Source organism: Podarcis pityusensis (assembly GCF_964106645.2).
Source record: "Podarcis pityusensis genome assembly, chromosome: 8".
NCBI classification, from domain to species: domain Eukaryota; kingdom Metazoa; phylum Chordata; class Lepidosauria; order Squamata; family Lacertidae; genus Podarcis; species Podarcis pityusensis.
Window position 1 is genome coordinate 42,184,272 of NC_138033.1, and position 16,504 is coordinate 42,200,775.

At 38.6% G+C, this 16,504-nt stretch overlaps 1 protein-coding gene across 2 annotated transcripts in view; it reads right to left on the bottom strand.

Moving 5' to 3' along the window:
* Positions 1–16,504, bottom strand: part of WWOX (WW domain containing oxidoreductase) — a 578,638-nt gene that overhangs the window by 437,881 nt on the left and 124,253 nt on the right. For both annotated transcript variants that reach the window (XM_081016409.1, XM_081016410.1), the window contains exons 6-8: positions 13,263–13,351; positions 7,918–8,103; positions 708–972 (exon numbers count right to left, since the gene is read on the bottom strand). In XM_081016409.1, the coding sequence (XP_080872535.1) occupies positions 708–972; positions 7,918–8,103; positions 13,263–13,351 (540 nt within the window). The remainder of the gene's footprint in view (positions 1–707; positions 973–7,917; positions 8,104–13,262; positions 13,352–16,504) is intronic.

Sequence of the window (16,504 nt, forward strand, 5' to 3'; positions counted from 1 at the left end):
TGAAAAAAAAGAACAGCACATCTGTTAAAACTCAAGCACAATGGTTGGCTCTGCACCGAAACAGAAAGTGTAACCCAAGCACCTCAGACTTCTAGCTATTTTTAATGCTAAAGAATTTGAAAATTCCGTTCACTGAAACATCTGCTAAGCTCTTGCAGCCTTAAGATTTGATACTTTTCTGCTTCCCTAGGTGCCAACACAAACATTTTGTTTTAAGGCAGAACTGTAGCAAGTATATGAAAACAGCTCCAAATTTTAGATGTTATGAAAGTCAATGAGATGCTATGGAGTTAATCATTCATATATTTCAGAGTTGTTGTTGTTTTGCTTTCAAAAAGATGTCAGCATTTATTTTTCTTCTACTCATCCCATCTTTATAGCATCTCCCAAGCATAATGCTATCTGCAGTTCCACCTCTCTCTTCTCTCACATTTCTGATCCACCCCTCAGCAAAGACTCACTTGATATTCACACTGTACACAACATATATGCACAGAATTGCATGACACTGAAAATGCACAACTGTATCAAAAAGCAATCAAAGCAAGCTAGAAATGCAGACTCTTTTCTTCAGAGTTTCATGGTTATGGTAGCCACTGCTGAAGTTAGCAGTTATGAAAGTTGCTGAAATAAGAAAGTTACAGCAGGATTTCTGAAAATCTAGCACACTTAATAATCCAAAGATGTATAAAATGTAGTTCACATACCATGGATTTAGTGAAAGGGCGAGCCAAGGTAAACAGCAGGGTAAACAGCCACCAGTTGTGATGAAGGGATGTGTACATCATATTTCCAGGATGCACTGCATTTGATGTCACCCCATGGGGAGAAAGGCGGCGGTTCAGCTCATTGGATAAAAGAATATTGCACAACTTAGACCGGTTGTAGGCCAGCATAGACCAGTATTCCTTCTTTGATGGAGAAAGTGAGTTGAAGTCAAGTTTTCCTGAGTTGTCTTTAATATCCGTGAACCTTTAAAAATAAACAAATAAATAGTTCATCACCTTGCCAACAAAGGTCCATATAGTTAAAGCTATGATTTTCCGAGTAGTGATGTATGGAAGTGAGAGCTGGAGCATAAAGAAGGTTGATCGCTGAAGAATTTATGCTTTTGAATTATGGTGCTAGAGGAGACTCTTGAGAGTCCCATGGACTGCAAGAAGATCAAACCTATCCATTCTTAAGGAAATCAGCCCTGAGTGCTCACTGGAAGGACAGATCGTGAAGCTGAGGCTCCAATACTTTGGCCACCTCATGAGAAGAGAAGACTCCCTGGAAAAGACCCTAATGTTGGGAAAGATGGAGGGCACAAGGAGAAGGGGACGACAGAGGACGAGATGGTTGGACGGTGTTCTCGAAGCTACAAACATGAGTCTGAACAAACTGCGGGAGGCAGTGAAAGACAGGAGTGCCTGGTGAGCCCTGATCCATGGGGTCACGAAGAGTTGGATACGACTAAACGACTAAACAACAACAACAACAGTCTTCCTAAATTCTTCTCTTGGTTAGGAAGGACATTTGCTCCACAGACATCAGGAGTATAGTGTTATACATCAAGTAAATTGGTTCATTATAAACTAAAAACTTGCCAACTTCCTAAAAATAGAATGGAAAATGGGTAAGGTCTACAAAATTATGTCCATATCATATGAGGGAGTAGATTTATCCATTCTCTTTCTTTCACTTTCAGCTCTCTACCACCACTGGCATGACCATCCATATGATATTTGACTGTTGCTAAACTCACATAGCTCTGTTGTTGTTGTTTAGTCGTTTAGCTCTGTAAGACATGCCAATTCACCCTGGCTTCCTAAATTAATACAATTGCTTTTTTTTTTTTTTTTTTTTACTTAAACACATTTGGATAAAGAAGATATGAATGTATCTATTTAAACCTGCAGAGAAGGCCTGTTTTATTGTGTAATCCATACTGGTTTTAGGCAAAGTAAATAAACAAACAAATAAACAAGCAAGCAAATTAAATAAACAAAGCACACATGGGAAGGATGCAGGAATCTAAAACAAGATTTGCTAACTGTGTGTTACTGAGCCTTAATAAGCCAAATAAAAGCATTAAAGGCTGAATGCATATGACTTTTCGCCAAACATTTCACCAAGGGGTGGGTGTTTTTGTTTCAAAACACACTGTGACAAGACGCACCTACTGCTGGATCTTATGAACATCAGAACATATATCTGGTTCTGAAGGAAAGCACATTCTAGGCATACAAAATATTTATTGATCAACTGATGTCTATAGCGGGGTGAGGATAGTGCAACTGGGAAATCGTTTTTTAAAAAAACCACCTGGAAAGGTAGTCAGATTTATAGAAACACATTTGATTGCCCAAATTGACAAGGTATAGGTACTTTGATTTCTAGACTTACCAAGACCAATAATGGAACACTGGAATGTGTTCTACAACACAAGAATTAGCAGAGTGCTCCTTGGCATTTTGTAGTAAAGCCTAATGGCATCAGGATGTCAACTATTAACTTACTCGATTCAGAAATGGCCAATTGCATTTTACAAGATCTGACAAGAAAGGATTCCAAGCAGATTCTTGTCTCTTTCTCCTGCTCCCCCTGCCCATATGATTCAGTCTACATATTTGCATTATGCCTTTGATAGCAACAGGAACCATCTGCATCTCCCCTGTCAATTCACACTCTCGGGGCCTGACTGCTTTTTATCAGTATCAGATTATTATAATTATTATTTTTATGTAGGTTACGTTTTTTAAAAAAAGTTCAGCATGGCTGCTAGACCACTTTTTAAAAATACAAAAACTAGCAATAGCAGCTAATTTGTTAGGCTGTGTGGGAGAGGTTGGCAAGGGTAGATCCAGGTTCCTCCTTAAAAGGTTCAGCACTTTGACTGCATGGTGGGATTCTGGAGCTTAGAGGCTGTGTTGGCACAGCACCCATCATATATTTGATGGGAAGTCTCCCTGATGGAGTCATGGGCCATTCTTTTTAACTAAAGGCAGTAAAGCCTATCTCTGAGTCCATACATCTTACAGTGAGTGCGGAGAAATTGGAGGAAAGAAGTTGGAGAAAAGAAGTTGGTACAATCATTTCCAGCTGGTGAGAGTATGCAAAGCCCAGAGCAGGTGTGTCCAGTAATAGCTGCATCTTTCCGCTGACTGAAGTTTCATTGCTTGAGAACAGCAGAAATAGTAATATTTTATTTTCAGGGTTGCAATTCTACTACAGGAACTGTTTTCTTGTACTGCCTGATTTCTTCCCTTATAATGAGTTTTCTTTTCTTTCTTTTCTTGTTTTTTTAAAAAAGCACTATAATTGCGTTAAGCAGAAATTGTAAATATTTTGAGATCAAAATTTTTGGCTTTTGAAGCAGAGTAACCAAACAGCCTTCATCATTTATCTTCTCCCACTTCTAGTACACAAGTAATGCATACTCTGGAGTTTAAGTGCCCAAGTAACTGCACATGAGACTTGCTGCTTCTTAGAATCTTTTTAGATTAAAAATTGATGGCTAGAAAGGGGCTGTAACATTGGTTATATGCCATCAATAGCCTTAAAGGTATAAAAGATAAATGTGAACAAAGCCAAAATGAGCTCTGGCGGAGTCTAATGTTTTTAAGTATACCCATGGCATGACTGAGCACAAATCAAAGTAACTAGTTGATGTTTTTTAATTGGGTCTGACAGAGTCATTAAACTCCAGCTGTTTGTTTCTTCCTTCCTTCCTTCTCTTTTCTTTTTTAATAATAACAAGGTAGCAAAAAAACCTGAAGGCTTCTACATGAAAAGGAATTTTTCTAGATAGCCATCTGCCTGTGCTTATATTGGTGGTTTATTAAACTGAATATCAACAAGAAATAAGGGGCAAAAAATAGCAGAAGTGTATGTTTAAGCATGGTGCTGCTACTTTCCAAATGTTATGCAGACCTTTCCAAATTTTGTTTCTTGTAGACCTTTCCTGTAGGCTGGAATAAACCTCTAAATTCTGTGCTATGCTGAATCTTTTTTGCTTGCTGCAGTCAGATGAGATCTGGAGAATTCTGGGGAGGCTAGGGTCCTAAAATACAGCAGTGGTCCTTGTGAGACCAATGCTACTCAGGTTCACAACCCTTGATCTACCCCAAGCAGTTAGCATCCTAATCTTGTTAGCTGACTAGTCTATCTATGTAGATGCATGTCACCTACCGCAGCTGAAATAGTGTTTTGCTTGTAATGGAAAGCATTTATCAGGTGCAAACACCCCCAACTTGAGGATGCACCACTGTTGGGGCCTCCCTTTGCTTGGTGGCAAGTTATACCTGGACTGGTACTGTCTATCATGCCTGAAGTGAAGGGATCAAGCATGAGACTTAGAAAGACAGCCTAAATGGGTGGGGGAAATGCTTACAGTGCAATTATATGCATGTTCACTGAGAAGCAAGCCCCAATAAGTGCACTGGGGCTTACTTCTGGAAAACAGGCTTCACAACCTATTTCAATAAAGGTAGCTTTGTGAGTCTGTGGCATGAAGGGGGGAAAGAGCCTTGTGGCATCTTAAAGACTAATCAATTTAATATTTAAGGTGACAACATACCATTTAATATTTTCACTTATGGCGCTCACCCTTAATTTTAGAAGATAGGTGCTTCTTTTGTAAAACATCAGAATCTCAAACTCTAGATGTTGTGGAAATTACAACCCCAAACCCCTTTAAAACTTTATAATAAAGTAAGGAGTATTCATTTAAAGTTCTACTTGGTCCATAGGTCTCTCTCCTGCTTCTTTGGTGCTCCTGGTGGCATAGAGACACGAGTGACTAGACCTTATGTGAACATTCAAATAAATATGTGGAGTGGGAATAGTGTGTATGATCTCTGACCCCCTGACCCCAACATTCATTCATACAACATCTGAAAGGAAGAAAAAGAACAGCTCCTCATCCTAAGACAGAGGCCATTCTTCAAATATTTTTTTTCTATCTAAGAAGAGTGGAATGTTGCCATCTCTTGAGGCATGGGGGGGGGGGGGGAATAGTAACCAAAACTGGCTCTGGCATTCTCAGACAGATTGCAAAATGCATACACATAATAAGATGTAGTGGCTAACAAGCTCCCTTTGGCATTTCAACACTGTAAAACTAGCAGCCCTTTTCAATGATTATTTTATATGTTTAAGTATGATTTAATGCATGACAAGCCGCCTACAAATGGAAAAGCAATTAGTTGCTTTAGTTGTTAGGTCTGGAATCACACCATTTACTTATTGGGGAATAAGTTTCCATAAACCTTGGCTGATCTTGCTCAATTACGCAATGAATGTTCCAACTTTATGTTGGGTTGTTTTTTGGGGGGTTTTTGGCCTTTATTTCATCAAGCTTTAAAGCTTTGAAAAAACATGAATTTAAGCTGCACATGACACCAAGGGAGGAAGAGGGAGAGAAGAAATAGCTCTAGAGCAAAGTTGTCGTTTGAAAAACTATTGGAGATCAGCGTTATACACAGAGAAACAAGCAGCTGACAATTCAACATAATCTCCCATTAAATAACAGCTCATTTATACATATCCCATTGTGCCCTCCACATCTGGCAAGTGATTGGAGTTGGCAGATTTATTTCTAGTGCTAAACTTGCCTGCCCTGCGGTAGCCTCCCTCTCTTGTAATGGGACTCCGCTACTAGCTTTCACAAACCTGGAGTGATTTGCAAAGATAAGGCCATCCAAGATTCTTTTTTTTTACCACCTAATTACTAGATGTTTCATGTCTTAACACTAGGGAGGATTATTATGGACATTTTCAATTGCTTCCTTTCATTTCAGCTGCCATAAATTTAAAATGGTTAAAGTAAATCTATCTGCAGTGTATCATTTAAACCATAAGCCCTTATGTTGGGAAGTGATAAAGGGGTTCAGCCTGACCCTTGGCTGGTCTCTCTTTCCCAGGTCCCAGGGGTTACATTTTAGGGAAACATGATTTTAAAAAAGTAAGCTTCATAGTAGGTCAATAAAATATACCACAGGGTGGAGGGGACAACTTACGTACCCTCCATACCCATAATGTGCTTAGCCAATAGCACTATGTTTTAACAAAACAGAAGAAAGGTTTTTAAAATCTGTTAGATATTCTTACAGCTGGGTTGGGGGGGGCACTAGCTTTGTAATAATGTATCAGAGTATACAGTAAACATTTTATCTTTATTTGTTTTTGCCTTTTTACCAAACATTTCCTATATTCAATGTACTGCTACAAATACAGCTAAAATCAGATGGAATTTTCCATATTTTTCTGTCAACTGGACTTCTAGGAGCAGTAGAAAATTGCACTTCTAAGAGCAACTGTGACATTTTAAACTGAAATCTCAATCAAAGAGGCTTGCTTTCAAAATTAAAAGTCCTGGAGACATCACTTCTATTATTACATTGATATGGCTAATGCCTATATTCAACTCCTTATTTTTTGTTGTTTTCAAACAAAGAAAAAACAGAAAGAAAATTGGATTCAATCTTTAAGACCTTAATTGCATTGTTTCTCCAGTAAGAATAACTGTGCATTCTTCTTTGTATGGCATTGAAGTTGTTGAATGACAAATCAATAAAGGTCGTGCCATTCAGATTTAATCAATTATTTTTCCATCTCCTACCAAAATCAATGGCTCAAACAACACAGAAAACCTGCATTCATACTAATATTGTTCAAAAAAGAAGGACTTTACAAATATTAAGAGAGACATATCTCAATGTAACATCCAGTCTCAGTGCTGGATCCTTTACTAAGGATTTAGATTTGTATTCCAGTCTTCCAAAGCATACATAGGACAGGATCCTTAAAAAAATAAAAATAAATTCCTTAGCATAAGTAACAAGCATCCCTCCCCATGCTGTAGCAGAGATGCTTCCCAGCCAGGTGGGGGATGTGGAGCAGCAGCAGGAAGTCACACCCAAAAATCCTAGTGCAGGCTCAGAACATGACACATGACTCCTAGGATCTCAGTCAAGGTTCCTCCATTCTCCATTTTATCTTAAGAATCTTATGAGGTACAATTATGAGTGACTGAAACAAGGACACTAAGTGAACTTCACAGATGACTAGTGACTTGCATCTGAGTACTAAGGTGTAAATTCAGCATCCTATGCCACCATATCAGTTTCAAGTCCTCTAACACACTGATTTCATGGGATGCTCCATTAGTTTTTATTTTTATGTACTGAAGTTCTTATTTGAAAAATGGAAACTTCTGCTTTAATGATTGCCCCTCATTTCCATTATAGGAGAGAAAAACTGACAATGGGGGAGCCATCAATCTATCCTGCTGACCTGGAGCTGGGAATGGGTGTGGGTGTGTGTCAGGGAACTGCCATCAGTGCTGGAGGGAGAGAGCAAAAGCCAGAGGGATTCCAGAGAGCGTCCAGGAATCGGGAGAAGCAGCCCATCTTCTGGGGAAGAGAATCAGCGTAGCACCAGTGGAGAAGGGGGGCAGATGGGGGAAGCGGCGAGGCGGTCCCATGACTCCTTGCCTGGGACCAGCGGGGAGAGTAGGGGTCCTCCGTTGCCCATGCCCTCCTTGCGCAGAAGGCTTTCGCGCAGAGAGAGTAGGAGGAGACTAGGCGTCAAAGAGCTTCTTTGCTGGAAGAAGTTTAAGAAACGGATTCTGCCAGCGATTGAGTCAGCCACGGGTGAGTGGCTGTCTGGACAGAAAAGGTTCACTTTGGCAACCCTGCCAGGTGTTTGCACCCAGCCGGGGAGATAAGCACCGGCTTACGCACGAGCAACCCCTAGAACCATTACAGTGTGGAATGATAAAATTTCAAACATTAAGAATGTCCCAGCATGGTTACTTCTAGCTGAACTCACTTTCCATTTGATCACCAAGAAAATGCTTCAGGACTTTCATAAATCACTTAATAGTTTAAAAATCTCTAAGTGGCATATAGCATGTTCTGAGTCAGAACTCACCTATGTGATTCTGAGGAAACCATCACAACTCTTGCAGGAACTGAGCGACGGAGAACATCTTCAAGAAGCTGAATGAGATAGAAGTGTCCCAAGTGATTCACCTGGAAGGTGGACTCCAGACCATCTTCAGTCAGTTGCCAAGGAGCCAAGAAAGTAGCAGCATTGCAGATCAGCACATGCAGAGACCTTTTTAAAAAACATATATATAATCACCACCAGAGTCACAATCAAGTATGAAAATGGTATAATTAATTACAATGATGAATGTGTGAAGACATTTCCAGTATCTTGTTGGGACCTACTCCTACAGGTTGATATTTTTAATAGCTATAGCCCTTGATTTTTGGATAGTTTCAACTTTTGCTTTTCTTTTTTTTAAAACAGGGTTCTACAATAGCCTTGTTATTTTTGCAAAGCTTTGCAAACTGTTGTAAACCACCCTGAATGCTATGTAGAAGGCAAGGTAAAGATTTCTTGAAATAAATGAATCCATATTAAAGACATTCCTTTATTGGTGAAGAAATGTTTCCATTTTCAAAACATAATTCACTCTGACAATAAAAAGGCTGCCTTGTAGGTAAGTCACTTATAGTTTTCATATGTTGGTAAAACACAGGCACTGGGATACTTTTCAAGCAAAAATCATTTGTTTTCTAAGTAAGGCAATGGGGGCAGGAGGAGATTTGTAGTGTCATAGTCAAATTGTAACACAGCTTTCCTACCCACAAGGACTCACATGTTTCCTATATGCACCTATAGTCAGTGGAGCTATGCCGGACACTATCAGGTCTGTTAAGCAGCTATCTGTGTAGATTCAGTCTCAAGGGAATTTGGAGCTGTCATCTCAAATGGATGCTTAGGCTGCAATACTATACACATTTACTAGGAAGTAAAACCCACTGGACTCAATAGAACTTACTTTTGAGTACACATGTATAGGATTGAACTATACATTAGTTTACCAAGGCTTACTGGACAGTTATATGTTTTAGAAGTCCAGTTACAAACAACAGAGGTTGTCTCCACCATCTCATTGTAAAGCACTGCCTTGGTGCTATTCAGGTGCTGTGGATTGTTCTGTATATACAGCAGCTGAATAGCACCAAGGCGGTCCTTTGGGGCTGGATGGGTGTGAGTGGATAAGGAGGATTTCATGATCTAGATTTCATCAACTAACATATATCATACCCTTGGGTTATGACCCATAGAAAAATATCTTGTATCCTATAAAAGCCGTCTGTGATGATAACATCATGAAAAGCCCAAAGGTAAATGGAAATAGTAATGTGACTTTTCAATTCCGTGTCAGAGCATGTTTCCTTCAAGTTTTTACTTCTATTGACTTGAGAAGCAGTTCTTTTTTCAGACCACGTCTCCTCCATTTGCAGACAACGTGCATTCCTGTTTATGGAAGGCACAACCTATTCCTAATTTGGAAATAGGTTCACTAATCTCCAAATTCTCAAATTTGAACAAAAACTTTAACACACATACTGATCCCCCAAAGTGTGATCCCATATTGCTGGGAGGCCCGCAAATATTCCAATCATGTTGTTCTTTTCCACTCAATGCTAACTGCTATAGTTCTCTTTTCCATTGGGAGGGGTTTAAGATCCAAGAGGGAACTGCCCATAGAAATGGCCCTACACACCAGTGTGTATACAGCAGTGTGGGACTGTGTGGCAAGGAAGCAGCTCCCACACCAATGGAGTACATGTGAAAGGAATTGGTCTTCTAAACAAGAAACACATTGGATAGACCCATGTAGGATCTCTTTAAAATGGAGAAATTTTGAGAAAAGAATTGAAGTTCCTTATTTTCTAACTAACCAACACAACAAAGAATTGAAACAATCGGGGTGGGGTGCTGGCTATGTAATGCAGTCCCTTATAAAATTTTGCAACACACAACAATAAGTGGGATCTGCAACAAAATGTTGGGGTATTGGGTGCTCCTGTTCAAGGTTCTGGCCTGTCAGTCATACCCTTCTGCAGAATACTCAATGCCATGAACATTTTCTAGTTTTATGTCCCCTCCTCCCTAAAAACATAGTTAGTGTATGTTTCTACTGAGCATACACAGTCCACATTGGGCTGTTTTGGGGTTGATGCCCCACCCTTAGTTTTGTTGTTACTTTTTGCTGATATTGTTATCATTCCACAAACCCTGGATTTCCCCTCCAAAAACCTGTTATGGTTACATATGAGGACTGATAAGAATTCTCCCAAGAATTGGGTTGCAGAGTTTTCCAAACTGTGTGTTGCAACACGTTAGTGTGTCGCGCGAATGCTCCATATGCTCCTCCCAGGGCTAGAAAGGGGTTAGTTTAACCTCCGGTTTGCTAGTAAAGCTGAATTACTGTGCCGTGAAATGATGCATGTCACCAACATGAAAAGTTTGGAAGCTCTGGGTTAGTGTGTCAGTGTGTGTAACTATTTACTGCATACCTAACATTTGCAGAGCTTAAGAGTGTTCAAAGCACTCTACAGGCATTGTCTCATTGTAATTCTGCAAGTTGTCAGCATTATTATCCCCAAAATTGTACATGAGAGGCCTGAGAGTCCACTTGCTCACTCCACATTGAACATAATGAAACATTTTGATGAGCTTGGTCCTAATAAGTGCTTAATCTAGTACTATTTTGGTGTTCTTTTTAAACGGATTTATACAAATATTTGCATTATTTAAATGGTATCACAGCGTGTTCGGAGGAAGACGGAAAGCTGGCATTTTAAACTTCTTAGATGGTTTGTTTTTAATCTCATTTCCCATGTTGGTTACCTACACTATCAGCACCTCTTTTTAACATACTTATTTTAATAACATCTATAAAGGAAGCTATGAGTTGTATACACAGCCTAACTGGTTGCATTCCAAAATGTTAAATTCCCTTGGAAGCAGTTAATGATGAAACAGAGCAACTTCATAGTGACATGTTAGTTTATAAAGTTCAGGAGTGAGATAAGGTTTATTTCAGGTCTATTAAAAAGTGTCAAAACAATCACATACACTTGCCACATTCTTATTTATTTATTTATTCCTGTGGAGTGCTTTTAATCAATGTATTTTGTTTAAAAATTTAGGTCATTATATTGATTGCTATTGCCCTTTGTAATATTCTTCATGGCTTTATTATTTTAAATTAAATTTTTAATTAAAATACTGTGCACACATACCCTTTAAAAATTCTCTCATTAACCATTAAGCTATAAAAATTGCAAAATGCTTACTACTTTATTTGCAGCAAAATATATTTTAACTATACATATTAAATCATAAATATTTTACATGCTTATCTACCCAACATGCCCCTTATGGCTGGTTAGATCTTGTGCAAAAGCATCAAAGCAAATGTCTTTTGAAAGCCATGTCCCTCTTTTCAAGGCAGATCATGTCCACCTTTATGCTGTTTCAAAATACAAAGAATATTTTATTTGTCTGCTCCAGTGTTTGGGAAAAGAAAAGGAGCCTTAATTGATGGGTCTCTTAACAGTGATTATGCAGCCTAATTTAAAGACACAAAAAAATGAGCACATGCCCTACTGAATCACAGGCCAAAGGTCAATTGAGTCCATCATCTTGTTTCTAAGTAAATGCTCTAAGGCAGTCAACATGGCATGAAGAGAACAGTCCTCCCCCACGGTTGGCCCCAGGAATTGGTGTTCAGTAGCATATGTACAATATCTGAAGAACATGCTGGTTTCATTTAGCTTATCACTTCCTCTAACAGCAATCTCACATGGTAATTGTCTATAGAAGCCAAACAGAGTCATGCAAAAACAAGGTATCAGCATGTATGGGGAATCCAATGAGGACTGAGCATGCCCAGGCAACAAGGAATGCAGAGTGCAGAGGAGGGAGGAAACTGGTGGGGGTGGGGTATAGAACAGAGAGAGGTTCCTTATATCAAGTCAGGGTACTGGTTCATCTAGTTCAATGTTTCATGAATTTAAACAAATTCATACGCTCACTGAGGTGGCTTCATTTAGCTAAAAATGACTAAAAAGTAAAAGCCAGCCCAATTGCCAGTGTCAAGTAAAGATCTTCAAATACCTCACAGTGCAAATGAGAATTTCTTTTTCAAAGATATTCCAAAGATGTGTTGAGGCTTCATTAATTGACTGAAAGGCAATCAGCCTATTTGTGAGATCTATGGGTCTGGACTCATGCGGGCCACATGACCCGGAAGCTGTACGCCGGCTCCCTCGGCCAATAAAGCGAGATGAGCGCCGCAACCCCAGAGTCGGTCACGACTGGACCTAATGGTCAGGGGTCCCTTTATCAGATGGGTCTGGACATCTCATCAGGGAGGAAGCTGCCATATTCACTGAGCCTATAGTACCTCAAAGCAGACCCGCTGAAATGGATGGAGTAAGTTAAGCATGCCAATTCATTTCAAAGGGTTCACTCTGAATAGAACTAACATAGGGCCGACTTGCTTAGGCTAGCACAAGAGACTATAGCTTAAAACAGATTGAACAGATTGTACAATGAAATAAAAATTGTCTCTTCCATTTGTACCTGCAATTTGGAAGATCAAAATTTAGATTGCTGCATGGACTCAATTTTTGACAGGTTTCAGGGTTAATTATTTTTCATAATGGTGTGGTCATAAATTGGCTCTGCTCCTTTTGAATAATCCACAATTTCTGTTCCTGTACTGGAATCTCTAGCAAAGTCACAGCCTCAGAAATGGGGCTAAAAAGTCTAATAGGGCTAGGTGTCATCAGCAGCATGATGGGAACTATAAGACTTCCCAGAGCGGAAGCTCCCCAGAGGGGAGCCCCACTCCTGCCAGCCACCACCTATTTATCATTACTTCACAGACAAGAGAACAGTGGAGAGGTTTCCATCTGATCTGAGAAGCCTTCATATGCATTATGTCTCAAGCATCTGGGGATCATGCAAAGTACAATAAGCAGGGGGGTGGCAAGAGAGAGGCAGTGCTTATCCCTTTCCTACATACCAGTACAAATTGTCATTCAGCCAGTGTGAAAAAGCAAGTGGATTTCCCCACGTCTAGGGTTCAAATTGCAACTGTAGCCAAGAAATACAGTGTGTAAAAACAATGCCCTTTAGCCACAAAAAAATCCTGCCTGGACGCTGCTTTTCTTTTAAGATACAAGAGCTCAATTACAAAGTTTACATGTTATCTATAGTTATCCCCTAAGTCACACTAAAAGTTTATAGAAATGTGGATGTTTGCATGCAAAAAGCTGTACATAACTATTGTTGTTTCTCTGTTTACAGTGATTATGCTCAGCTGATAAATTCATTTATTTCTAATTATGATGCTGATGTAGTGGTAGGAATTATGATACAGAACCCTCTCCCTGAGTACTTACACATGCTTGGATTTGAATGCTTCAACAAACTCCTGTACACTATGAAGAGATGCAAGGTCTAAGGTTATTGCTTCTACTTTGGCTTTGTGCTAAAATGAGAGAACATGAAGGAAAAAGATAAACAACATCAACTTGTTTGTATCACAATATCATGTTACACCAAACCGCTTTACAGTTACACATTTAAATTCCCTTGTTCAACATTAGAATCCTGCAATGGACATAAATCAACCTGGAAAGTATAGAAAACAATGCCAAATGCTATGTTCTCAATTTGTAGCACTTTTAAAGACAGACGGATTGTTCTCAGAAGTTGCTGATATTCTGAGGTTAGAGAACCAGGGCAAAACCTCCTGGAAAAAAAAACTTGATTTGTGAAGCAGGGGTATATTGTGTGATATGTACAGCTGACCAGCCCTTACAATTTGGCAGATGTGTGCTAGATGACTAAAGGAGTCCTTCAGTCTTCTTAGTCCAATGAACCACAAAATAAATAGAACAAGCTGTTTTATTAATATTTATCATTTTGATTCCCCCCCCCAAGTAAATAACAAATTAACCCTAGAAACCAAAATGCATGGACCACACTAATCACAGTATTTGTGCATAAGGAAACAGAACTTGCAAGCAGCCTTAATCAAGCCTTATGATGGGTCTATACAGATACTCTAGAATAGGTAAAAGGGAGATGATATAAAAATGGGGCGATGATATATAATGAATAGGAAAAAATGTTTAAGATAACTTTTATTAAGAAACCAGAGGCTTTTCTTTTGGGAATTATGGGAATATCCATTGTAGTGTTCAAGGTTGCATCTGCATAGGCATCCCCAGTGCTTTTTTTCTAAAAAAAATGCTTAGGGGCAATCTCATTTTCCTACTCATATTAAAATACTGCCCCTCAATGAGGCTAAACTTAGATTTACAAAATGTTTACATTCTACATCAAAGAGTATATAATCTTGATTTCTTATTCTTCCAGTAAGTTTTGCCATTTCTTGAGTACTCTGAGTACTCTGTTGCCATTCTTCTTTAGTTGGGACGTTTTCTTCTTTCCATTCTTGGAGAAAAATCACTTGAGTGACAGTGGCTGCATACATAAATAATTTTTTGTATTGTCTCAGTAATTCTTATTGCAAAGTGGGTAGAAGAAGCAAGTCTGGTTACTCTCCACTCTGGTATATTTCAAAAAAACATAGAATGCCTGCTCAGGGTTAGCTATCATCACCAGTCAGAAGCCGGTCTTGACTAAAATGAAAATGCAAGACAAAATATTGACCACCAATGGGTTTCTTTTTTCTTGCCAACTTTCCTTTGCAACAGAGGTTGTCTCTCTGTCTCTCTCTCACTATAATGCTCTGTTCTCATCTCCAAGGGGAAAATAAAAAATAGTGCTACAAACACAAGGACAGCAAGGGGTCAAAAAACATCAAGTAGTTCAACAGACTAAACCACAAGCTGTTAGTTACTATGCTCTTGGGAACAGTGATTCAAGTCCACACACTATTACTCAGGTAATGCCTTTGCTCTTGGTGTCAGGTTGCAGGTTTCTGCTACTGGCTCCAAAAACAAAAAGGAAGCACCTGTGATATTAGAAATGTGAGGGGGAGGGTTCCAATGCCAACTATTCCTTCACAGGGAGAAATCTGCTGGAATAACTAAGCTGCACTTGGGGGTAGAATAAAAATATTGAAATACAATTAATGGACAATTGTGATATACAGATGATAAATACAAGCTATGAATATGGGTTTCTAGTCAGTTCTGCCAGTGAACTGAAACATCCTGTAACAATACATTCACTGCCAGGATAAACAATGTCCCTTTATTTCCAACTGTTAAACTCATTTGTACTGTACTTCTGCAGCTTTTTAGACTTATCAGGCGATAGGTTATCGAGAGCAGTAAGAATCAGTAGAGGTATTTCTTCAGCAGCTGAAGGAGCAGACTTTATAAGGTCACAAGTAATGATGATGGTGGTTGTGATGTTTCTGAGTGTTCCAGTCAAATTATGCCATAGAAGTGCAAACCCTGAACACAGAGAAATTATCAAGGGAGAAACACATAGAATAACTGCAGACCTATAAGTTGTAAAAAAGAAAGGAAAAAAAGTTAAATTATCATGTCTGGATTTTTAACCTGACCATTGTTAACGCGTGCTTCGTATTTACAAGCTTCTCCTCATACCTAGGAGGGCTAGGAAGTTTTTGTTACTGTTGTTTTAAATATTAACTTCATTTTGTCATGACCTTGAGTCAGATGCTTCTAGTTATTGTTATTTATCTCCTTTATTTAGAAGTTATGAATTACAATTATGTATCTTGAAACATTCCATGAAAAATAAAGGGATATAAACCATATGCTTCATAATATTCAAATTTCTATCTGCCCCACCTCCAATATAAAACTTTGTGCGTGTGCTTTCTCCTGAGGAAAAACTGTAGTAGATAACACTCTTATTTAATTCAGAAAATGCTTCATGTTACATAGAGCAAATCTATTAAAACCTCTTAGAACATAATTGACAATATTTTTCACTCACACTTAGAAAAATGCTTATCAAACCAGAAGTTTAACCAGAAAGTGAAAACACTCAGAAAGCTAGCATTTTCATGATATGTGATGTGCTCACTTTACAGCTTAAAAACTGTTTAAAAATGAACACTGCATGGTACAGTAGTTTGGCAGTAAACATGATTGTGCATTTATGTCTCCACGCTGAAGAAGGAGCCTTTTTCCAATAGGGGATTTTTCATTCTAATGCAAGTGATGATTTACATTAAATATAGGTAAAGTGTGGTTACATTTTCCTGAAGGACTGCAAGGAAGTGAAGAGAACTACAATATGTTGAAGCATAAAAGCTTTCTCTGTCATAATATTTATTATAATGGCATATAAAAGAGATGAAATAAATAATAGATGATAAAGAATCCTTCAGCAAATACCATTACTTGTGTCTGCTCTAGTTTTATACACAATTGAAGACTCTTAATAAATATGCTGTAGTCCCTATAACTTATATAAGTGCTGCAGAGAGGGGAGAAATGTAAGATGTACTTTAAAAGGCACCAGAGTGGACATTAGCTAATTTACTGCATAATTATAATCTCCATTGCTATACTAATACTGTATATATCTCTATCTATCCATCTATCTATCTATCTGTAACTATCTATCAATCAATCAATCAATCAATCAATCAATCAGCTATTATCTCCCACATACACACAAACACAGTGTT